General features: G+C 43.5%; 1 protein-coding gene across 4 annotated transcripts in view; it reads right to left on the bottom strand.

The window, feature by feature from the left end:
* XYLB (xylulokinase) overlaps window positions 1-25805 on the bottom strand; it is a 452351-nt gene that overhangs the window by 341583 nt on the left and 84963 nt on the right. For 2 of the 4 annotated variants that reach the window (XM_073677727.1, XM_073677730.1), the window contains 6 exons: window positions 24867-24982; window positions 21184-21266; window positions 13880-13949; window positions 12040-12120; window positions 11049-11135; window positions 8923-9051 (listed from right to left, as the gene is read on the bottom strand). In XM_073677727.1, coding sequence (XP_073533828.1) covers window positions 8923-9051; window positions 11049-11135; window positions 12040-12120; window positions 13880-13949; window positions 21184-21266; window positions 24867-24914 — 498 coding nt within the window. In that variant the 5' untranslated portion in view covers window positions 24915-24982. Of the gene's footprint in view, window positions 1-8922; window positions 9052-11048; window positions 11136-12039; window positions 12121-13879; window positions 13950-21183; window positions 21267-24866; window positions 25191-25399; window positions 25569-25805 lie in introns of those variants that run through there. The other 2 variants (XM_073677731.1, XM_073677728.1) reach the window with 2 other exon arrangements.

Below are 25805 nucleotides of genomic sequence, written 5' to 3'. Positions count from 1 at the left end.
TGCTTGATGGGAGAATGCTGAATGGGGTTATTGTGGGAACTCCTGGATCTTGATATTCAGCTTCTGGGTGATTTCTGTGGAAAAGCTTTGGTTATCATATACTCGTAATGGGGGCTTTGGCTGCAGCTACTGCGAGGGAGGCGGGAGCTAGATGTGGCTCGTAACCCTCTCTCAGGGATGAATTTAGCACTCAAGGTCAGGAAGATTGGGGACCACTGCTATAGACCAATATTCAGCCTATTAGTCAATATTTAGAAGATGGAAGTAAAGCAGCACGAGCGTAAAATATTGTGTGTATGTGGCCACGGTGGGATTTGAACCCACAACCCCAGCGCTTCAATGGTCACTAAGCTCTGAGACCCCAAACCTGTAGGAAAAAGTGTGTGTGGTGGAGAGAGACCACTTCATGTTGCGTAATTCCTATTTGAAGGATGGTGATGTTCTGCTAGCTACATATGTGCCGGCCTAGCCACATATGAGAACAATCAGATCTGACTGTTCTCGCTGACAGATGTTATTTCAGCTTGTTGGCAGATACATCACCATGATCTCCTCACCGCACACGATTATACAGGAAAACCTCAGCTCTATTTATGTGCCCATAGAGGCATTAACTTTTACCTTAGGGAGACTAAAAAAAAAAAAATCAAAAGTGACCTGACAAATTGAGCCGCCCCTGCTGACTAAATGACCCGCCCCTGCTGACAAATTGGTCCCGCCCCTGCTGAATATTTAAGAGAAATTTGTTGAAAAGTGGTTGGTTGTTTCTTTTTGCCACCAACTAATTTGCATAAAAGGGTGAGCGAGCGCTCTGATTGGCTGGCTGTAGAACGCTGCATCTGCAGCCATATTATAGCCGGAAAAATCATTCCGACAGGACAGGTCGGCTGAACGAGGCACATGGCTTAAATATTAAGAATGTTGATGTTCTGCAGCAGCTGAGGTGTGTATTATGAGGGTCTCCCGCAGCTGAGGTGTTTATTATGAGGTTTTGCAGTAGGTGAGGTGTGTATTATGAGGTTCTGCAGTAGGTGAGGTGTGTATTATGAGGTTCTGCAGTAGCTGAGGTGTGTATTATGAGGTTCTGCAGTAGCTGAGGTGTATATTATGAGGTTCTGCAGTAGCTGAAGTGTGTATTAGGAGGTTCTGCAGTAGCTGAGGTGTGTATTATGAGGTTCTGCAGTAGCTGAAGTGTGTGTTATTAAGTTCTGCAGTAGCTGAAGTGTGTATTATGAGGTTCTGTAGTAGCTGAGGTGTGTATTATGAGGTTCTGTAGTAGCTGAAGTGTGTATTAGGAGGTTCTGCAGTAGCTGAGGTGTGTATTATGAGGTTCTGAAGTAGCTGAAGTGTGTATTATTAGGTTCTGCAGTAGCTGAGGTGTGTATTACGAGGTTCTGCAGTAGCTGAAGTGTGTATTATGAGGTTCTGCAGTAGCTGAAGTGTGTATTAAGAGGTTCTGCAGTAGCTGAGGTGTGTATTATGAGGTTCTGCAGTAGCTGAAGTGTGTATTATTAGGTTCTGCAGTAGCTGAGGTGTGTATTATGAGGTTCTGCAGTAGGTGAGGGGTGTATTATGAGGTTCTGCAGTAGCTGAGGTGTGTATTATGAGGTTCTGCAGTAGCTGAAGTGTGTATTATAAGGTTCTGCAGTAGCTGAGGTGTGTATTATGAGGTTCTGCAGTAGCTGAGGTGTGTATTATGAGGTTCTGCAGTAGGTGAGGGGTGTATTATGAGGTTCTGCAGTAGTTGAGGTGTGTATTATGAGGTCCTGCAGTAGCTGAGGTGTAAATTACAAGGTTCTGAAGTAGCTAAGGTGTGTATTATGAGGTTCTGCAGTAGCTAAGGTGTGTATTATGAGGTTCTGCAGTAGCTGAAGTTTGTATTATGAGGTTCTGTAGTAGCTGAGGTGTGTATTATAAGGTTCTGCAGTAGCTGAGGTGTGTATTATAAGGTTCTGCAGTAGCTGAGGTGTGTATTACAAGGTTCTGCAGTAGCTGAGGTGTGTATTATGAGGTTCTGCAGTAGCTGAGGTGTGTATTATGAGGTTCTGCCGTAGGTGAAGTTTGTATTATGAGGTTCTGCAGTAGCTGAGGTGTGTATTACAAGTTTCTGCCGTAGGTGAAGTTTGTATTATGAGGTTCTGCAGTAGCTAAGGTGTGTATTATGATGTTCTATAGTAGCTTAGGTGTGTATTATGAGGTTCTGCCGCAGCAGAGCTGTATAATGATGTTCTGCAGCAGCTGAGGTATGTATTATACATATGTACACATACTATAGACATACACACACATATATATATATATATATATATATATATTTACACTCTTGCAAACACACATGACTATACACTTTGCATTTCACAGTATTCCTATGTCAAGGAGTGATGTGGGGGACATGTGACGGCTCTGTCACCATTTTGGATGTGATGTGGGGGACATGTGACAGCTCTGTCACCACTGTGGATGAGAGGTAGATTATTGCACTACAGATAAGGACACAGGATCGCTCCTCTGTCACCTCCAATGCAGAGATGAATGACAGAGGTTACTGTGGGAAGATACTGACAGTCAATGAGGGTGCAGTGGGTGGGCAGAGGGTGGGCTGGACACTGAGGCAGAGGGCAGGGCTAGCTCTAGCTGTGATCTTAGAAAAAAAAAAAGGCCATGAAGCTGCCTGGTCTGGAGTGCCAGATGTAAACAAACTGGATGCAGGGAATGAAGTGAAATTCAGGTGGAGCAAAAGGTAGAATTGAAATACCAAATGTATAGGGGTGTTGTATATTACAATACAGCACAGATTAGCTAAAAAAATTGGATTCCGGGGTCGGACAACTTCTTCAAGTATGGTACTTCCTGTCTATGGTCAATTCTACTTAATAGACCAGGGGTCCCCAAGCTGTAGCTCGGGAGCCACATGTGGCTCGCGGTCCCATGTATTGTGGCTAGCGGATGTCTGCCAGCTTGGTGCATTAGCTCCAGGTCTAGCAAACCAGTATGAAGATCATATCTCAAAATGGTGAATTCTGTGAGTAGCCCTGCACAGAAGAGCAGATCTGGATGATCATATACTGGTCTTAGGGGTTTAGAGATAATTTAAGTATGGTAGGCTGGAGACAGGATGATACTACCTGTCAGAGGAGGTGCTTGAAGCTGGATGTGACAGTGTGTTGGGAGTGCTTGATGGGAGAATACGGAATGGGGTTATTGTGGGAACTCCTGGATCTTGATTTTCAGCTTCTGGGTGATTTCTGTGGAAAAGCTTTGGTTATCATTATACTCGTAATGGGGGCTTTGGCTGCAGCTACTGCGAGGGAGGCCGGAGCTAGATGTGGCTCGTAACCCTCTCTCAGGGATGAATTTAGCACTCAAGGTCAGGAAGATTGGGGACCACTGCTATAGACCAACATTCAGCCTATTAGTTAATATTTAGAAGATGGAAGTAAAGCAGCACGAGCGTAAAATATTGTGTGTATGTGGCCACGGTGGGATTTGAACCCACAACCCCAGCGCTTCAATGGTCACTAAGCTCTGAGACCCCAAACCTGTAGGAAAAAGTGTGTGCGGTGGAGAGAGACCACTTCATGTCGTGTAATTCCTATTTGAAGGATGGTGATGTTCTGCTAGCTACATATGTGCCGGCCTAGCCACATATGAGAACAATCAGATCTGACTGTTCTCGCTGACAGATGTTATTTCAGCTTGTTGGCAGATACATCACCATGATCTCCTCACCGCACACAATTATACAGGAAAACCTCGGCTCTATTTATGTGCCCATAGAGGCATTAACTTTTACCTTAGGGAGACTAAAAAAAAAAAAAATCAAAAGTGACCTGACAAATTGAGCCGCCCCTGCTGACTAAATGACCCGCCCCTGCTGACAAATTGGGCCCGCCCCTGCTGAATATTTAAGAGAAATTTGTTGAAAAGTGGTTTGTTGTTTCTTTTTGCCACCAACTAATTTGCATAAAAGGGTGAGGAAGCGCTCTGATTGGCTGGCTGTAGAACGCTGCATCTGCAGCCATATTATAGCCGGAAAAATCATTCCGACAGGACAGGTCGGCTGAACGAGGCACATGGCTTAAATATTAAGAATGTTGATGTTCTGCAGCAGCTGAGGTGTGTATTATGAGGGTCTCCCGCAGCTGAGGTGTTTATTATGAGGTTTTGCAGTAGCTGAGGTGTGTATTATGAGGTTCTGCAGTAGCTGAGGTGTGTATTATGAGGTTCTGCAGTAGCTGAAGTGTGTATTATGAGGTTCTGCAGTAGCTGAGGTGTGTATTATGAGGTTCTGCAGTAGGTGAGGGGTGTATTATGAGGTTCTGCAGTAGTTGAGGTGTGTATTATGAGGTCCTGCAGTAGCTGAGGTGTGTATTACAAGGTTCTGCAGTAGCTGAGGTGTGTATTTCAAGGTTCTGCAGTAGCTGAGGTGTGTATTATGAGGTTCTGCAGTAGCTGAGGTGTGTATTACAAGGTTCTGCCGTAGGTGTAGTTTGTATTATTAGGTTCTGCAGTAGCTGAGGTGTGTATTATGATTTCCTGCAGTAGCTTAAGTGTGTATTATGATGTTTTGCAACAGCCAACGTTTGTTTTATGATGTTCTATAGTAGCTTAGGTGTGTATTATGATGTTCTATAGTAGCTTAGGTGTGTATTATGAGGTTCTGCAGCAGCAGAGCTGTATAATGATGTTCTGCAGCAGCTGAGGTATGTATTATACATATGTACACATACTATAGACATACACACATATATATATATACTTACACTCTTGCAAACACACATGACTATACACTTTGCATTTCACAGTATTCCTATGTCAAGGAGTGATGTGGGGGACATGTGACGGCTCTGTCACCATTTTGGATGTGATGTGGGGGACATGTGACAGCTCTGTCACCACTGTGGATGAGAGGTAGATTATTGCACTACAGATAAGGACACAGGATCGCTCCTCTGTCACCTCCAATGCAGAGATGAATGACAGAGGTTACTGTGGGAAGATACTGACAGCCAATGAGGGTGCAGTGGGTGGGCAGAGGGTGGGCTGGACACTGAGGCAGAGGGCAGGGCTAGGTCTGGCTGTGATCTTAGAAAAAAAAAAGCCCATGAAGCTGCCTGGTCTGGAGTGCCAGATGTAAACAAACTGGATGCAGGGAATGAAGTGAAATTCAGGAGGAGCAAAAGGTAGAATTGAAATACCAAATGTATAGGGGTGTTGTATATTACAATACAGCACAAATTAGCTAAAAAAAATTGGATTCCGGGGTCGGACAACTTCTTCAAGTATGGTACTTCCTGTCTATGGTCAATTCTACTTTATAGACCAGGGGTCCCCAAGTTGTAGCTCGGGAGCCACATATGGCTCGTGGTCCAATGAATTGTAGGTCGCGAATGTCTGCCAGCTTGTTGCATTAGAGCCGATCTGGATGCCCATATACTGGTCTTAGGGGTTTGGAGATAAATTAAAGGGGTTGTCCACTACTTTTACATTGATGCCCTATCCGTAGGATAGAGCATCAATGTATGATTGGCCGGGGTCCCGCATGCGGGAATGGGAGGCGGATCTGCAGTACACCGAAGCGGCCACTACCACTTAACGGCAGAGCCCCGCAGGTGAGCACTTCCAGCTGGCTGTATTATGAGGTTCTGCAGTAGCTGAAGTGTGTATTATGAGGTTCTGTAGCAGCTGAGATGTGTATTATGAGGGTCTGCCGCAGCTGTGGTGTGTATTATGAGGTTCTGCAGTAGGTGAGGTGTGTATTATGAGGTTCTGCAGTAGCTGAGGTATGTGATGCCCTATGGATAGGGCATCAATGTAAAAGTAGTGGACAACCCCTTTAAGTATGGTAGGCTGGAGATTGGATGGTACTTCCTTTCAGAGGAGGTGCTTGAAGCTGGATGCGACAGTGTGTTGGGAGTGCTTGATGGTAGAATACTGAATTGGGGCATTGGGGGATCTCGGTATTCTGCTTCTGGGTGATTTCTTTGGAAAAGCTTTGGTTATCATTATACTCGTAATGGGGGCTTTGGTTGCAACTACTGTAAGGGGGACCAGAGCTGGATGTGGCTCGTGACCCTCTCTCAGAGCTGAATGTGGCTCTTAAGGTCAGAAAGGTTGGGGAGCACTGTTCTAGTTGTTTTTCAATATTTTTTAGTACCGGTAATTAAAAAAATATATCACTTATTTAACTTCCAGAATACAGGTACATTGAAATGCATTATTATATAAATATGTAGCTCTATGTACCAGCACAATGTGTAGCCTGTGGCTTTCAGCTATTGCTGCTGCTGGTTGTGAGTTCAAATACAAAAAAAATTAGTTAATTAAATGAATGTAAATATGTATAGAGCACAGATATGCTAGCCCTTCCTCCGAGGATAAACTACTGACCAATGAACTCAGTAACACATGCAGTGAAACCTGGCAGGTCTACATTCCCACTCTTTTTCTCTTCAGGATTTTCTCATATTTAATCTATTTTGTATCTGATATATAGATGCACATTTTTTAATATTACTATATTGCATTCTTTTAAAAAAAAGTTGTGAACTCATCCCATTTTTTGGTATTTAAATTACTTTTTACTGCTAATTAAAGAGTTTAAACATTGGGAGGTTTGTTGGATTGATGTTTTCTATGGAAAAGAATAGAACAAATCAGCAATTCTACCATTGTTTTTTTTTGCATGTGAAGTTTTGCTCCTCTCATTGGGCTGTACCACTAAAATTAAATGTTAGACTATGTGCCCACGATGCAGATTTGAAGCAGAAGTTTCCTGAGCATTTCTGCATCTCCTTGGCAGAAAAAACACATGCGGATTTTACATGCGTTTTTTCAGCGTTTTTACATGCATTTTTTTCAAGCGTTTTTCCAAGCGATTTTAGCATCACTTGGAAAAGTGCTTGACAAGTTGGTCACACAATATAAATCCATGCAACTGGCATGGATTTATATTGTGTGACCAACTTAGAGGAAATTTCTACTATCAAATGCTGCATCTAAAGTGAAAAAAAAAGAATTAAAAAGTAAAAAATAAAAAACCTTATATTCACCTCTCCGGCGGCCCCTGGTCTCCTCCCGGGCGCGTCCTCTCTCTTTGGCGTCCCGCGGTGTACTAGCAGGACCTGCCAGTACACCGCTGGCCGCCGAGGAGAGAGGACGTGGCCGGGAGGAGACCGGGGGCCGCCAGAGAGGTGAGTATGAATAATTTTTTTTATTTTTTACTTTATAATTCTCTTTTTACTTGCAGGTACGATGGTACACGGGTCGGATGAGAGTCTCCTCTTCTCCAGACCCGGGTACCATCCGCGCATTGAACCGCATAACATCCGCAGGCATCCATGTATACATGCGGATATTATGCGGTTCAATGCAAGTCAATGGGCGCGATTTCACCGCGATATCGTGCCCAAATTGGTTGTGCTGCAGATTTTTCCGCAATGATAATCCGCAGCGGAAATTTGCGCAGCATGTGCACAGCACATGCGGATTATCATTGGTATACATGGCAGACCTCTTAACAAGCGATTTTAATGCGTTTCCGTGGCGGAAATGCCGCCGCTGAAACGCATTAAATCCGCATCGTGGGTATTCTGTGAGACAGAATGATTATAGAAATACCAAATGTATATTGTTTTATTTATGATGTAATACTTTTGTACAATAAAAGAATATAGAGGAAAAAATCATTACATTTTGAGTCACCATATTCTGAGACCCATAGATTTTTACAATTTTCCATAGAAAGATCTGTGTGAGGGCTTATTTTTTTCAGAACAAGGTATAGTTTTCATTGATATCCTTTAGTAATGCATACATAAAAAAAAAAAGACATTCAATTTTAGTTACTTTTTTTTATTTTTCAATTGAAAGAATTGTTTATTTTATGCAAAATACACTGTAGTTTACATTGGTACAGTTTCTGGTTACATAGGACTTTTTGATCACGTTTAAATTAAATTTTTTGGTAGGAGCGATTAACATAAGACAATAAATTCGGATTTTTTTTATTTCTAATTTTTGCAGCCTCCAACTTGTAAAATAATTAAGGTTAATATGATTATGATCATAGCCAATTTATGTCGTTTTTTTTATTAAGTTCTCCTATATTTGCACAAAAAAATTCCTTTCTAATCGTCTTTTGGTCATCATACTATTTTTTTATTTCTTTATTTTACTCACTTATATAATTAATTCCACAGCACTTTACAGACATTATCGCATTAGGAGAGCTGTGACTTGTTTTTTTGCGCAACAAGATGCAGTTTTAGGATACTTAAATTCTTTTGATCACTTTTTATTCTTTTTTTTATGAGGCGGGATGAACATAAAAAGCAATTCTGGCATTGCTTTTCATATTTTTTTTTTACCATGCTCATTATGCAGGATAAATAATGAAATAGTTTTACAGAGCGAGTCATTATGGGAAAGGCAATGGCAAATATTTGTTGCTTTTGGAGGGCATTTGTTTTTTTTCTCTAAGTGAACCTATTTTTATTGGAAGCATTAGAAAAACATTTTTTTTTACAGTTTTTTTTTAACAATTAAAGGGGTTTTCTGGGATATGTAGTAAACTAATGAGAGATTGTAATATGCAGAATCCTAACAATATGTAATGAACGCACTGTTGTGATTCTGCTGTTTCCTAATCCAGGTGGTTGTCACGTCAGTGCTCATAAAGTCTCAGTTTATAGGAGCGGCATCTCTGACGGGCTGAATGTTAAAAACTTCCAGTGCAGTGGAAAGTCATTAGTTCCACTGACAATTTCAGGTGGGCTTACACTCAAAAAGCTCCATTGTTACAGTGCTGCTTATGGGGACCATGGGCCTCCCGGAACCTTGTTAACAGCCCAAATGTCTGACAGTCAGTTGCCCCCATCACATCACCACATTCCACTAATAAAGTCACTATTTAGTACCAACCTCATATGCTCGAGACCCAGTAATATTAGCCAGCGCTTGTGCCCCTCCAATAGATTTTTCTAGATGGTGGCACTCAGCACTTGTACTGGAGTCCATCCAGATAGGACAGTCTTGGATACAGAAACAAGTCTATTAAAGAAAAAAAGTTTTTTTTTTCTTTTAAACCAATTAAGCCAAAATCAATATTTAATGACACTATACCATACAGGTGAAACGTGGACGAGGGACGGCCACAGGACGAGAGGTACGGCAGCAATCAGCAGACACCCACAAACATTAGATAATATATTATAAATATTTACTAAAGAGTTTGTAAAAAAACAAAATTAAGGATAGCAGGTACACAGTGAATAAATAACAAATACAATGACAGCAGTTACTCTAAACAATAGCTAACAGTGTTCACAGGTACAGTTAATAGCATTAACAGTTAAAAGCAAGCAAAATACAGGTGATTAACCCTTTCTATGCATCAAGCCATAAAACGACAGTGTTGTGCCAGTACTTTAGTAATCGCCTACTCGGAGCAGTTTTTTAAGTGTCTCTTACAAAAGAGGCGTTTTTTCCTAACTAAACCTCTATAAAAGTTATTTATATATGCGCATATATATTAAGTTGTAAGATGGTACCGGTACGTCCTCTGACTGAAGTAGAAGGGTCCTTGTTGGGCTGAGTCCCAAATAATCAAAAACACTGACTTGAATCTCTTAGAGAATGCCAATCGCTCACCAGCCTGTTTCACATGTCCTGATATTTCCGGTACTGGAAAAAAAAACAGTACTGGAGATATCTGCGTCCGTGTGTACATGTGTGGCATACATGTGGCAACCATCTGCCGCATCAGGATCACACGTACCGGCGCCTGGGAATCTGCGGTACAGTTCTCTGTGTTCCCAAGCACTAGGTGCTGAAGGCATCTGTCATCATTGACCCCTGCTTGCGCTGCAATCAGCACCAGCAGGGGACAATGTTTACAGTTGTATTGTGCCCCAGCTGTGTCCAGCAAGTGTAAAATAGGAATAAAATACACATTCTACTCACCTGTCCGATATACTGTCCCACGCTATAATCCATCTGACCGACAATTCTGCATCAGCGTCTGCGGTGGCTTGAAGCGACCGCAAACGCTGAGGAGCAGGAGAGAATGACTTACTGCAGCGAGCGGGCCCTTGAACTCACTGAGTGACAGGACACCGCTCAGTGAGCTCAGGTCAGGGGCTCGCTCACTGCAGGGAGTCAGTCGCCTTTACTCCTCAGCGTTTGCGGTCTCTTCAAGCCACCACAGACGCTGATGCAAAATTGTTGGTCAGATGGATTACAACGTGGGACAGTATATTGGACAGGCGAGTATAATGTGTTTTTTATTTTATTCTTATTTTTACACTTGTTGGACACAGCGGGAGCAGAATACAACTCTCAACATTGTGCTCTGCTGGCGCTGATCGCAACGCAAGCAGGGGGCAATGATGACAGATGCCTTCAGCCCCCAGCACTTGGGAACAGCGCAAACTGTACCGCTGATTCCCATGCGCCAGAACGTGTCACACTGATGACACATGGATGTCATCCATGTGTCATCAGTGTGGACATTTTGCGGCCCGTGCAGCGTGAGAAAAACTCACATGTCAGCGTGTTTTGCCCACGGACACACGATCTGTGGAAACACACTGACATGTACTACTTGTGTAAGTGTCTCCGGTACGTGCGATAATTGTCACCACATGTACCAGAGACACTGACGTGGGAAACAGACCTAATTCAGGGCTTCTCTATGTCCTTTGAGATAGAGCCTCATGTGGCCTAGCCCAGGATGCTGTGTCCTTCACCGAGTTCAGTTCATGCCAAGCTGCACAACACGTCCCAGAGTCACCAAAAACAGATCCAGGGTTGCACTGCTCTATCCATACCTTTTTTCCAACGACGTGCAGCTTCACTCAATCTTTCAACTTCCCTAGAACTATCACTAACTGCCAAACCCCCGCGCTGCAACTCCAGCCTCTCCTCTGCCCTCTACTGTCCAGATCATATATTACATCTCCGCTGCCCTCTACTGTCCAGATCATATATTATCTCACAAATCTCCAACAATACAGTAAATTGTGAATAATCCTTACACAGGGACCTACCTGCAGTGCAATGTGCAAAGGGTGCTCAGCAGGCAAATGATTTAATATCTCTCTGGAACCGGTTTTCCAATACACACTGCCATGTTGCTGCAACAAGATAAGAGAATATAAAAACACCTCTAAATGCCATGTTCCTAGAACTAAATAAATAAAGGAGGTGTGAAGGACTGATGTATGATCAGCCACAATATAATGACTTGATGCATATTCTAGCTGTACAGATGATGAATTGTTTTATAATGGTCCTCCCTCCATTACTTTACCACGCTATAAAATACATCCGCAGCATTGAATTGCCTTAAACTCTGCAATGTGTTGAAAATGAATTTGTTGATCAGTCACTGTCCAATGCACGGATAATCTAATGAAAAGGTCCATCCGACATACACTGCTAGGATCAATCTGACCATGACATACAATTTTCATACTGTGATTTGTAATGTTACATACAGAGGATCCTGGGTGCAATCAGCTAATATGCCTAATGCAATAATAGTTCATAATAAAATTAAATAATACATTTTGCATTATATACTGCAGTCATACAAAGACAACTGGCATTGGCAGGGGGTGGGTGGATGACCCCCTACGGGGATCATGATGCTGTGAAATGTTGTAGTTGCCTTATTGCTCTAAAATTATTTTTTTATAACTCAAGTATTAAAAAAAACACAAGTCACCCATTTTAACTAAACATTCCTTGGGCCTTTGCTTTTTGTCTGGACTCATCAGATTGACTACGTTCCCTGCAGGTCTAAGGGGCGTTACTGACCTAAGTGGGAACCAGCAAGTGATAGAAATTAGCTGTATTTATGTCTACTATTCCCTCAATGGAGCCTGACAGCACAGGGCAGGGGGAGAACCCATACTTGCATATTAGTAAGTGCCACAGAATAACTTCCCCAGCATATTTGTTAAAATAAATAGGCATGTTTTATACACAAGTAATAATGTCCCTGTGGTGCTAATGGTCACTGATGCGGTCCCTTACCTGACCAGTTCCAGATAAAGCCTTGACTTTGGAAAAGTTGAACCCTGAAGATTTCATTCTATCCAGGATACAATCTAGAGCCTGTGCAGAGCGACAGAACAACCATGTAATCAGAGAGGATAAAGTGGATTTACAGGTAAACCACAGGAATTACCAGATTAAAGCAGGACTACCGCTGAATGACTATAAACTGCAACAGGACGCTCCTAAACTGGAAATAATAACTTCTATTTTTTGCATTTATGCTTTTTTTTTTTTTTTGCAAGGTAGCAAAAAAATACTTAGCATTTTAAGGTATCTGTAGGAGGGAGCAGAAAAACTGAATTCACAACTCAGATATCAACGCAAACTTAACTCTTCAGTGCCAGACAGTGCTGCTGAGCCCAGTGATCACTGCTGTGCTATATATCAGGGGCAACAGGAAGCCACAGTGACACAGCACTACTGCATCAACCCCCTTAGATGCTACGACCAGTAGCGACTGATACTCAGAACATTGTTTCTACACTAAACACTGGACCTTTTTGGCTTGAAAATGGCCCATTTACAGCTAAAATGTTGTACTGAAAGTGACTGAGAATTGTTAATTTTTTCACTAGATATTAAGGAGTTTCTGCAACTTCTTCTTTTCTCTGTTGTACTGGAAAGTGGATCAAGGTTCAAGTTTCTGGCAACCGTCCTTTGGTGCTCAGACTGCAGCCTCCATGAATTTATTTATGTAATTGTGAAGAGCTGGCCACGGGATAAAGACTACTGGACCAATGGATGCAGAGCGGAGTCCACAGGTATAAGGGATGCAGACTTTTTCCAGCACGGATCGCTGGTTACATCAATCATATTGTTGTGTTTTATTAGAGATTTGCTTGCTCGTCATTTGAAGGTGAACACATCTCTCCTGGAAAGTGTTCAGCCTCAGGAATCGATGTTTCCATTCAGTGACAGCAAGCAGAGGGAGACATGCAGGCTGGATCTTATGTATACGCAAGACCAGATTGGTAATCAGGTAAAGCAATCATTCCATTACTCTTGTTAGTGTCTCAGGAGCCTCAAGCCATTGTTCTCCCGGTCACTAGTCCCATTATGTGGATGGGGATAGTAGACCCAGTGGAGCTGTCACCACAGGGGGTTTCACATGAAGTCCCAGGTGATGAGGCTCGGCCTCAGGAAAATACCTCCACCAATGCACAGTTAGTTTTGGGGCGAATGTTTCCCAGGGGCCGAGCTTAATTCTGGTGGGTGGCTTGGGATATTGAAGACACTGACGAGGGAATGGAGAGGTTGTTTCTGGCTGGAGTTGGATATACGTGCTACGGTCATGGTATCCGTCATCTGTAGGAGCATGGACTGTGACTACAGACTATACCGGTGGGAGATACAAAAGCTGTGGGCCAACCAAAAGTTGGGAGGCAGTGGGTATCGCCTGGTACGGGGGCAGTGGAACCACCGGCCCCAGATTGGGATCTTGTGGACTGGGGGCATTGTATTTTGGCCATCTACCTAGAGTTGCGGTAATACCATGAACATAAGGAATAAAAAATAGTTGCATTGTTAAACTGCCTAAGTGATTATTACAACCCACAAACTCAGAGCTTCACAGTAATGTTTTTTACATTTTTGGATAGATTCACACATTTTTTGTTAAAACCTCTGCTAAACATACTTGGCTATTTTTTTTTCTCGTAGAAGGGCAGCCTCATTATAGTTAATTGGGTCCATCTGGTGCCGCTTGTTCCTATAATGGAACAGAAAAACGGGACTCCCAATGCAAGTGCGTTCTCAGCCTTAAATTTTATTATTCTTCTCACCAGAAAATATAACCACAACAAAATTATAAACTTACCATAAGCCACATTAAGACTGGGGATGTTACTGTCAACTTGTCACTATGGACATGAACACCACCTTGTGTTCTGTAAATAAAGAGACAATCAGACAACTGCTAAAGATGGATTATTCCACTGAACCTCGCCATATTGTGCGCAAGGGTCAGCATTTGACTGATGAGAAGCAGTGAATATGATAGCACTTCTGTACATAGGATAACTCTGCAGGAAGGAATGCTTTATTCATCATAATGTCTTAGATTATAGGTATTATAAGGGGAGAAAGGTATGAACCAATTGGAGTTAGATTTTGAAGAGAACTACCAAAACTGTTTACTCTGCATTCATTAACATTTTAAAAAGTGTTGGTAATTTGGAGGGGTCGTGGTCTGCATGTTACCTGCAAGTGTCTTCAATGAACAGAGAATGGCAAATCTGTGCTAAGAGTGCAGATACAGTATCTAATGGATCGCCCAAGAATAGCACAGAATTGATTAAGATACAGGACATTGATACATTTGGTGCATTTTAATTTAACAAGAGATGGTTTCAGATACAAATCTTAAAGGGAATCTGTCAGCAGGTTTTTGCTACCTCATCTGAGAGCAACATAATGTAGGAAAAGAGACCCTGATTCCAGCGATGTGTCATTTACTGGGTGCCGCAGTTGTGACACAATCTGAGTTCTTAGATGTACAGTAGAACGCAGCAGATCTGGTAAAGCTTCCCCCACCCACACCACAGCTTTCTGTGTACATTGTCTATTGACAGTGAGCTGCTTATCGCAGAAGGGGGCGTGGTCAGACAACTTGACAGGAGGCAGATGGTCACAGCAGTGATAATGTACTAGTGTTAAAACCTTCATTGTAAGTAAACAATAGCACACAGCCTGATAAGTGGCACATCGCTGAAATCAGTGTCTCATCCATTACCTCATAATGTCCTAAGATTACATAGCAAAAATCTGCTGACAGATTCCCTTTAATTAATGTGTCACACAGTGTGGTCACATAAAAGGTCTTAAAAAAATATATAAGAATCCATTTGAGATAAATTGTGTGAGGCTTAAAAACAAAGTATTCAGCTTGTCTGTCTAGTGCAACTGAAAATGCTGCACATGAAATCTCTGGGAACTTTCTCTTCTTTATCTGGGACGCGTCTGTAGGCCATTTCCCACTAACACCATTTTCTGCACGATTATTTGCTTACAACCTTTGGCTTACATTAGTTACATGACAAATATGAATGATGGTTTGTCTGCATTATCTTTACACACGGCCTTAGTGATTACAGCAGTAAATGAAGTCAGCAATTCCCACGCTTGACATTTTATTCCAGACCTGGATAGAAACTACAAGACGGTGTGTTCACTAATATATAAAAGTAACAAAATATAGCGCTATACAATATACTAGCACCCATCAAACAGTAATATTAGCTGTGACCTGCCAAGCAAAGTCAGATGCCATAAACATCTGATTGACGAAAGTCTGAATCTAAGGCCAAATTCAGACGTTCATATATTATTATAATAATAATAATAGCGCCATTTATTCCATGGCAATTTACATGTGAAAAGGGGTATACATAGCAAATACACTTAAAATAATCTTGAACAAAACGAGGCAGTGACTGGTACAGGAGGAGAGAGGACCCTGCCCGCGAGGGCTCACAATCTACGAGGGATGGGTGAGGATACAGTAGGTGAGGGCAGAGCTGGTCGTGCAGCGGTATGGTGGAGCGAGGGTTACTGCAGGTTGTACGCTTGTCGGAAGAAGTGGGTCTTCAAGTTCCTTTTCAAGATTTTCACGGTAGGCGAGAGTCTGATGTGTTGGGGTAGAGAGTTCCAGAGTATGGGGGATGCACGGGAGAAATCTTGTATATGATTGTGGGAAGGGGAGATAAGAGGGGAGTAGAGAAGGAGATCTTGTGAGGATCAGAGGTTGCGTGCAGGTAAGTACCGGGAGACTAGGTCACAGATGTATGGGGGAGACAGGTTGTGGATGGCTTTGTATGCCAAGGTTAGGGTCTTGAACTGGAGTCTCTTGGCAATGGGGAGCTAGTGAAGGGATTGACAGAGAGGAGAGGCCGGGGAATAGCGGGGGGACAGGTGGATTAGTTGGGCAGCAGAGTTTAGGATAGATTGGAGGGGTGCGAGAGTGTTAGAAGGGAGGCCACAGAGCAGAAGGTTGCAGTAGTCGAGGCGGGAGATGATGAGGGAGTGCACTAGTGTTTTTGAGGAGTCTTTGCTGAGGAATGTTCGGATCCGGGAGATATTTCTGAGTTGGAGTCGGCAGGTTGGCAGGAAGTGGAAAGGGCTTGGATATATGGTTTGAAGGAGAGATCAGTGTCAAGGGTTACACTGAGGCAGCGAGCTTGTGTTACTGGGGAGAGTGGGCAGTCATTAACTTTGCTGGATTGGTCAGTTGTGGGGGTTGAGTGAGGTGGGGGAAAGATGATGAATTCAGTTTTATCCATGTTAAGCTTTAGAAATCTGGCAGAGAAGAAGGATGAAATAGTGGACATTGTGGGATTCTGGTTAGTAAGGAGTTGATATCGGGTCCAGAGAGGTAGATCCGTGTGTCATCAGCATAGAGATGATACAGAAAGCCGTGAGACTCTATGAGCTGTCCCAGGCCAAAGGTGTAGATAGAGAAGAGCAGGGGCCCTAGGACTGAACCTTGGGGGACACCGACAGATAGGGGGCGAGATGAGGAGGTGGTGTGTGAGTGGGAGACGTTGAATGTCCAGTCTGTTAGGTATGAAGAGATCCAAGATAGGGCCAAGTCTGTGATGCCAAGAGAATAGAGAGTCTGTAGTAAGAGGGAGTCAATCTTCTGCTTGAAGAATGAGGCAAAGTCTTCAGCTGAGATGAGAGGAGAGGGAGGAGGCATGGAGGAGAGAATTGAAAGTGTTAAATAGCTGTTTTGGGTTGTGAGACAGGGAGGATATGTGAGATAAGAAGTAAGTTTGTTTTGCTGCAGTGAGTGTGGACTTGAAAATGGTGAGGGATTGTTTGAATGCGATGAAGGGCTCGTTGGAGCGGACCTTTTCCATCTCCGCTCAGCAACCCTGGAGGCCCGTCGCAGTTCTTTAGTCCGGTTGGTGTGTCAGGGTTGCCTATTGATTGTGTGAGCTTTGGTGTGTGTGAGAGGGGCGACAGAATCGAGAGCTGCAGCTGTTGTGGTGTTATATAAATCAGCAGCAACGTCAGCATCGTGTAAAGAACTTATGTTTGTAAGAGGGAGGAGGGATTCAGAGAGTGAGTGTAGGTCAAGGTGTTTGAGATTTCTGCGAGGATGTGTAAGTTTGTGGAGTGGGATTTGTGGACCTGGAGAGGAGAGGGAAGAGAATGTAAGTAGGTTGTGGTCAGATAGAGGGAGAGGCGAGTTAAGGCCCCGTCACACTAAGCGATATCGCTAGCGAGATCGCTGCTGTGTCACGGTTTTGGTGACTCACCAGCGACCTCACCAGCGATGTCGCTATGTGTGACACTTTGCAACGATCAGGCCCCTGCTGTGAGGTCGCTGATCGTTGCAAAGTGTCCTGGACCATTTTTTGGTCGTTGGCCTCCCGCTGGCCAGCACACATCGCTGTGTGTGACCAGCGGGACCAACGATCTGGCTGGTAACCATGGTAAACATCGGGTTACTAGGGGCACGCGCGCACTTAGTAACCCGCTGTTTACCATAGATACCACTCTGCTACTGTGAGCGGAGGCTCCAGCGCACGGTAGCAGAGTGGTATCCATGGTAAACAGCGGGTTACTAGGGGCACACGCGCACTTAGTAACCCGATGTTTACCATAGTTACCAGCCTGCTCCTGCTTGCAGCAGGCTGGTAACGGGAGCAGGACATCGTGGAACGATTCTTTCCACGATATCGTTGCTCCCCTGATCGCTGGTGAGCCTGCCTGTTTGACAGCTCACCAGCGATGTATTAGCGATGCAGCAACGATCCCTGACAGGTCGTATCGTTGTCGGGATCGCTGCTGCATCGCTTAGTGTGACGGGGCCTTTAGAGAGGTTAGGTAAGGAACAGAGGTGGGTGAAGATGAGGTCCAGTGAGTGGCTGTGGAAGACCACTGAGCCACGCCGAAGGAGGAAGTGAGGGATAGAGGCTTAGAGACAGATGAGTGGGAAGTGTCAATGGGGATGTTGAAGTCGCCCATGATGATAGCGGGGATGTCAGTGGAAAGGAAGTGAAGTAGCCAGGTGGTGAAATGGTCGAGAAAGGTGGTGGTTGTCCCTGGGGGACGGTAAATGACAGCCAGTAGGAGGTTGGAGGGGGAGTAGATACGCACACAGTGCACCTGAAAAGAGGGGAGAGTAATGGAGGGCGGTAGTGGCATTTGGGTGAAGGCACAGGAATCAGACAGGAGAAAGCCTACTCCTCCTCCATGTTTGCTGCTGGGGCGGGGGGTGTGGGAAAGGTGGAATTCACCCTATGAGAGTGCAGCTGGAGAAGCTGTGTCAGAAGGGGTGAGCCAGGTTTCGGTGATGGCGAGGAAGGAAAGTTTGTTAGTAATGAGAAGATCATGAATGTAGGAAAGTTTGTTGCAGACGAAGCGAGCGTTCCATAGAGCTCCTGTTAGTGCGACTGGGGAAGTGGGGGCTGGGTGAATGTTAATAAGGTTAGAGAGGTTGCGAGAGTTTGTGACAGATCGTGGATAGGAGGTGGAAGTGACTGTGGGGATGTGGTGAGGAGGACCAGGATTTGGAGAGATATCACCAGCAGTGAGGAGGAGCAGGGAAAATGTTAGCAGGTGGGAGCAGGAGAGAGCATGAGGTGGCTGTCTGTGCTTAGAGACACAATATACCAGCGTCCAAGTATGGATGGCAACTTCAGTACTTACTGCGGGTCTCCCGATCCAAACTCAACAGTATCATATATGCCTATGAATCTGTTGAGTTTGGGTCAGGAGATTCGCGGTCAGTCCTGAAGTTGCGGTCCATACTCAGATAATGATATACGATCGTCAGTGTCGCCTGAACAAGGACTATTGCTCACAACTCACTGATACACGTCAATATTAAGCGTTCATGTTTTTCAATGTGAAGAGGGAAAAAAGCCCCTTGAGCCTCCACCGATTGTAAAAGGATTGGGCATCTTCAATAAACTGCTAAATCCCTTTTTCACCTTTCATCATCTGTTGAGGGAGAATCGGGATACTTCCATACACATCAGATGGGTGGCTGGTCCCACCAAACATAGAGGGTTTATCCATTCGTGTAGGCCACGTGGCCTTAGTAGGCAATAGCAAAGGATAGCCTTGGGAATCTAAGTAATTGAATGCCATTATTATTTCTGGCAATTGGTACCACTTTTTTGACAACACTGATCAGTGTTCATAGTCAGTTTTCACAGCCAAATAGTCAGTCCGTAGTCATTCATGGACGTCTGACCCAATGGAGCATTAAGAAGCTCTGGAGAGCGACAGAGACGCACACTAAATAGGGCAATCACCGCATGGTAAAGGATAGATAGAAGCAATGGTAGCACTCACCTAAAGGTGTTGTGTGCAGGCACAACTCCTATAAAAGCGTGGAAAGTCGCTGCTGCTGCCCCGTGGCCGGAGGAAAAAGCTCTTCCAGAGGCATAATGGTAAAAATGGAAGCTGCCACATATGGGGAATGAAGAGCCTTGGGATGCCAACGGTTTTTATTAATACCAACACGTTTCTCTGCCAGACCGGCGCCTTTCTCAAGGTATAAAAACCAAGTGAGCAGGATACAACAACCGGAGGCTTTAAATAGGAGATAATGGCTCCAAAAAGCAGAGCCGAGCTCTGTTATATTGCTACAGGTGAGCTTCCTGGCACTTTTAGCTGTGCTGTTCCATAAGGCTCTGCTACATTGCTGCAAGGGCGTTTCTTATGCTTTTTACAGCCATTTTGTACTATTTAAAGCCTCCAGTTGTTGCACCCTGCTCACCTGAGAAAGGTGCTGGTTCAGTGCAGAAACATGTTAGCATTAATAAGAACCGTTTTGGAATTCCAAGGTTCTACAGTCCCGCAGCGCAGCCCGCCTAAATATGCCAGCTTCCATTTTTGCCACAATGGAGCATTAGTCCTACTTTCAGTGTACACGTATGGTCAAATGCTGAAAGCAGAGCAACTAAACTATTTTTTTTTTCTTTCTTTTAATTATTGATCAGTTTTTTCTTGGTAATTAGCTCCCATACCTTATCTTGCTTCCTTTTCCCTCAGACACCCCGCTGAAAGGACTGTTTCATCTGCCTTGTTCATGCAGTTAGAGTAGATGGTTTGAACTGCAGATTTCTGAAATATCTCTACTCCTGTGTGTTTATAAATCATGTCCGAACATAGAAGAGGGCAGCAGAGACGCTCATGCAGGAGTAGAGATACTTGATAGACCTGCAGTTCAAAACAGCTACTGTAAATGCATAAACAAGGCAGATGAAACAGCCCTTTCAGCAGGAAGTCAGAGAGAAAAGGAAGCATGATAAGGTAATGCACAAAATTACAAAGGTTCAACATTTTGCAAAGACTGATCAATAATTAAATAAATAAAACAGTTTAGTTATTCTTTAAAGTATAGATACACTATGATGCGAAAGGACTGCACAGTCCAGGTTACAGAATAAGTCCACTGCCGCCACATGGTCTTTGCAGCAACAAACTAGACTTCTTTAAATACATTTTGGCCTATGGTCACCATGGAATGGGCAGTTGTGAACTTGATAGCATCAAGAAAACTTGATTCATTGCATTGTAACTGATACTTTTACCTTTTTTGATGGCCATTTTTGTGCGACGTGAATTATTGATAATACTCCTATTATTCTCACTATCTTCACTTGTCACATTTTTTTATGAGTAAGGTTCAATAGGGTCAGGAGAGAAAGCCGACGAGGAGCGGTGGCGCCACATTGCAACACTAGAGTGCCAACCTCCACTGCAAGGCAGTGGCAGTATAGGAGGCCTTTATAGGGTCAGGCCCACTGTCCTTTTCTCCCCTGTAACTCTATTAATTTATTAATATATTAAGTCCCCCTTTTTATGGTAATTTCAATAAAGTGTTGTATATAGTAGGAGGGTCTTTTTGTTTTTGTTGTTTTTGCTAAAATTAGGACCTCTGTCCATTTCTTTTAGCTTTCAGCTCCGTAAATGAGCAGTTCTGGATGCCGCTGACACCGGGAACAGCTGATCTGGGGGTGCCGGGTTCTGCACCCCGGCCTATCCAAAGGAAAGGCCATCAATGTTAAAGTCCCAGACAACCTCTTTAGCTAATCTGTCAACTTTTTATCCAAAAAATATCATTTTACAGTTCCTGATCGTCAAATAAGAAGCTTCTCTCACCCAAATTCTGGAAGATCTTTATCAAAGTGAACATTGTCCTCATAGACGACCAGCAATTGTTCATTGACTGCAATAACCTTTAACTGTAGGATAAAAATAAAACAAAAAAACAAAAGTGTATTAACGGCCACAAATGTATTATTCTTTATGACATGCTTTCAATAACGAGCAAATAGACTCCAATTTACATTTCACAATTCAGATTTGTTTACATTTCTATTTGTACTTTATTATTTGACGTTTTCTCAGTCAAGACCTACAAAGACTGACTGCAACACATTTGTGTCAGCAAGTAAAATCCCATTGAAATATGTTGGAACAGTCAATAGGAAAGTAACAGTAATAGCAAAAAAAAACTAAGGAAAACACAAGAAAGATAACATGGTGCATAGGGAAAAAATATATTCGCCACATTCATCCTTTAAAATGGCTGCAGAGTTGGCATACATTTGCATTTCTTTTTTGCATATTATTTTTTTGGGGCTTATATCCAAAAATTCTTAGGTTGGGGATGAAGTCTAATTTATAAACTGTTCGACACCAGTAATACCATATGTCAGATCTGTCGACTATTCACATGGGGTGTACACAGAATTTTAACAAGGGGTGAGATCACAGGTATGGATGTGTCGAGCACACACACCGTTACACACGCATGCAGCATTGCCATGCGGTTTCTAATGCATTGTAGAAGGCAATTCCGCATGAGTAAACGTACAAATAATGGACATGCTGCGGAATTTTCCGCACATCAAAGACGCTGTGGAAAATTCTGCAGCATGGGCATTGAAATTGCGGATTTACATTGGGGACCATGGGGGAAGGATTGCCAAGCGTTTCCCAAGCGTTTACGCTGCAAAAATTCCGCAGCAAAAACGCTTGAAAAACGCATCATGGGCACGGACCCTAAGGCTATCTTCACACATCATGGTTTTTTCAACTTTTCTTGATGCAGTTTTTTATGCAAATTTTCAGCTGCATTTTGCAGTACCAGCAAAGTCTATGAGAAACCAGAATTCTCTGTTCACATATCATGTTTTTTTTAGCTCAGTGTTTTGCATGTTTTTTGAAAAATAGAGCATGTCACTTCTTTCAGCGTTTTTTCACCCATAGCAAGGTGGTGAAAAAAAATGTTGAAAAAATGCAGGTAACTTTTTGTTTTTTTTTCACTGAACTTTATGTACATGCATAGAGACAGAAGGACAGTGAAAAAAAAAATGCTGAAAAAAACGCACCAAAACTGCAAGAAAAATCCTGAACAAACCTCCCTTGAGAGATCAGGTTTTACAGCAGAAAATTGACGCCAAAACAAAACATGTTGTGTGAACATAGCCTAAGCGCCTTTGGTATAAAGTAAATGAATATTGCCACCATACAGTGTGCTTCAATTATACTACCATACAGTGCACATAGTGTACGCTGTGAAAATAATTACCAGCTATGTACTGTATACATAAATTATGTCACCTTATAATGTAGGCTAGAAAATCAGACCTAGCAAACAGGTTAGCTCCCTTGTCTTGCTGCATATGGCAGCCAGGTGCAGAAGCGCAGTATCTACTTCATCAGTACAGGGAGGGTCATCATGGTCGGCTGATTTATTCTAAACCCGTTTTGGCAGTTCCTGGCTGTCTGGAAGTTTCAGGAAAATTAATGGAGTCTCTTTTTTGTACTATTTTAGTAAACCGCAGCTGTAAAGGGAGCAGTGAGGTTAACCTTTGCACCCCAACCCAACATGCTTAGGCCACTTTCAGATGAGCAATGTTGTGCTCCGTATATAGATCGCCTTGCACGGAAAGGCCACAGGTCTCCTAACCCAATAAGCAGAGTCATAAACATATATGAGGATATTAGTTCGGCTCAGGAGATCAGTGACCGGTCCGTGTATTGCAGCAGGTAAATGAAGCATGAAATATGGTTATATCATAGCGGTTCACACGCTTAGTGCTCGCTGACACTGCTGTATAACACGTCCGAGTGCTATGCGATGTTTTATTGGACAGCACTCGGCCCAATGTTATATTATAGGGCAGTGCAGATCTGCGATTATTTCTGATGCTGATTCGGCATCACAGCATGCTGCGAGTAGCTCCGATATTCGGATTATGTGCACTCATACAAGTCTATGGGTGTGTGTGTGAAACATCAGACTGCACTCAGATGTCATCCGAGTGCAGTCCGATGTACGCTCACAGAGACTTGTCCGCACCTATGATACGATTCTCACATGAGAATCGTATCGCACTAAGGTGACACTCGGCTCAAACACTGACAAAGTTTGAGTCGAGTTTCATTAACATAATCGGCGCAGTTTCCTCGCAGGAGAGAACATAAGCCAGTGTGAGCGAGCCCTTAGGCTGGGCTGCAGACCATAAAGCAGCTGAAAACCGCAAGAGCTGCCTCTTAAAGGGCTATTTCCATCTTTGATGAGCAGAACTGAATTGTCCTTATGAAAACAAGCAACTGTCCAATTTTCTGTTAATTAGAATTTTTTTGGATCCATGTTAGGCCTGTGTGGATCAAGTGCAGAATACGGAGTCAATGTCATTTTATACAACTGTTCACATCACACCGCAGTCCTTGCTTCATCATAAATGCTGTGTTTTGACCATTGTCTTTTAGGCACCTGCTTACTCGCATCATTTTTAAGCAAAAGACTTTTAAGGAAAGCTGTGTTTTTTTCTGAAATGTCTTTTTTGACGCCAGTGTTTTTACTTTTTATTCCACATATAAACCATAGTGGTGGCTTCCAAGCGAAAGCTGTCTGAAGAATGGACAGGTCACTTCTTTTAGCTGCTACCCAGCTAAACTGAAGAGGTAAAAAGAAGTGAAGAAAGACGGAGCATGTGCACAAGTTGTTTTGCCATTGCTGTGCATTATGTTCATTCTTTTTGGTATTTTTTAGCACTTTTTCAGGCAGAATCCACCTGAAAAAGGCATGATGTGCACATATTCTTACAGACTGTAAAGCTGGCCATACACAACACACTATGATCCGCCAAAATGCTGTTGATGGATCTTCTGTCCGATCAATGGTAAGAACGATCTGACCATCATCATGTCAGCTTAAACTAGCAGATTTGATGGGAGGGGGTTGGAGAAAATATACAAGCTGACTTGTGCAAAGTGATAACTGATCAGCCAAATTCTGTCAGATCACAATATATAGTTGTATTTGTATCTGACAAAAGCCACAAAAAATCCAACCTGATAGATCACATCAGGATTCCTGCCATCGTTTGCTTACAGCCTGTAAACGATGGTTGGCCAAATAATCAAAATGAGCCATTTCTGACAACCTTTATCTTATGTGCGGGCAGCGGTGCGACTACACTACAGTGCTCAGTATGGTTGAGTGTTAGGTAGTGTATTCTGGATCAAAGTTATAAGTAAGTGTGAATGAGGCCATATTCACATAGATATTGTAGTACAGGTAAAAAGTATTAAAAAACCTCTGGAGCTGCAGTTTTCCCTAATCCCGCACTTTGTACAGAAGTTTCGTATAGTGCGTTACGCTGGGTATGCAGGTAACAGATGCAGCAGAGTTGAATGTGTGTGGCTGTCTGTGCACTGTGACAACTCAGTAAATGTATGTGCAGTCCACAGTCCATCGGGCCAAGGCTACACATCGCTTGGCTACATCAGTCTGGCTCGTATGATATAACACTGAAGATGCCTATTACCTGTTGAGTGCTGAGGTCAAGCCCCAGGTAATATGCAGCAGAGTCCATGGGACAGGATCCTTACAGCCAGCGCAGGCAGATTCCTCTGTCCGTCCGCCGTCCTGGACTGTGGGCCACTACAATACAGTAAATCATTAACCAGTTGTGTTCCAGTTTGTTTAAGTTAAAGGATGACATGAACCAGGGGGCCTAGCCAAAGGCTTTATTCTGAAGTGACATCCAGCAGATCTCCTGCAGCCATGTGCCCTCCTTTCCTGTGCAGAGCTTCCTTCCTGCTTCTCACATGTCAGTGTAATGTGATAATGGAGGATCGCATCGGCACAGTGAGGCCACTGCGGGCTAACACTAATGCACTGATTGCTCCTGACGGTGGGCGGGAAACAAGGTGCAGCGGAGGGGTGTAAGATGGTAAATCCTTCTGTCTCGTCAAGTAACGCCAAACAGACTCAATGATGATGAGATCAGGGCTATGTTGAGGCCGTATCATCACTTCCAGGACTCCTAGTTCTTCCTTACACAGAAACATTACTAACCTATAGATACGGGGTTACTCTGCAGGTTAAAAGCGCTCCAAAGCTGTGCGGCCGCCGTACTGATAGCCCAGCTACTGGGAGAAAATGAACTTTATCCTTCAGCTTTCAGTTAAATAGGCGCAGTTGGCGCAGCACAGTCACCGGTCAGTACATATTAAGCGGCAGTTGTAAGCACTTCCCGGCACTGACTGACTGTCTCTGCAGTGATACGCTGTAGAGACAGCTATCAGTCAATATGCCAGGGCGTGCTACAACTGCTGCTTAATGTGTACTAAGCGGTGACTGAAGCTGTGCTGACCGCACCTATATAACGGAAAGCCGGAGGAACAAAGCCGCGCCATCCCACCTCTAGGATTTCCTTAGCCGCACAGCTTTGGAGTGCTGCTAACCTGCAGGGTAATCCCAT

This window comes from Phyllobates terribilis, unplaced genomic scaffold, assembly GCF_046119375.1.
Source record: "Phyllobates terribilis strain yellow unplaced genomic scaffold, ASM4611937v1 Scaffold_4__5_contigs__length_816908805, whole genome shotgun sequence".
In the NCBI taxonomy this organism is placed as follows: Eukaryota; Metazoa; Chordata; class Amphibia; order Anura; family Dendrobatidae; genus Phyllobates; species Phyllobates terribilis.
The sequence above is the reverse complement of the archived record's forward strand: the minus strand, read 5'-3'. Positions and strand labels throughout refer to the sequence as shown.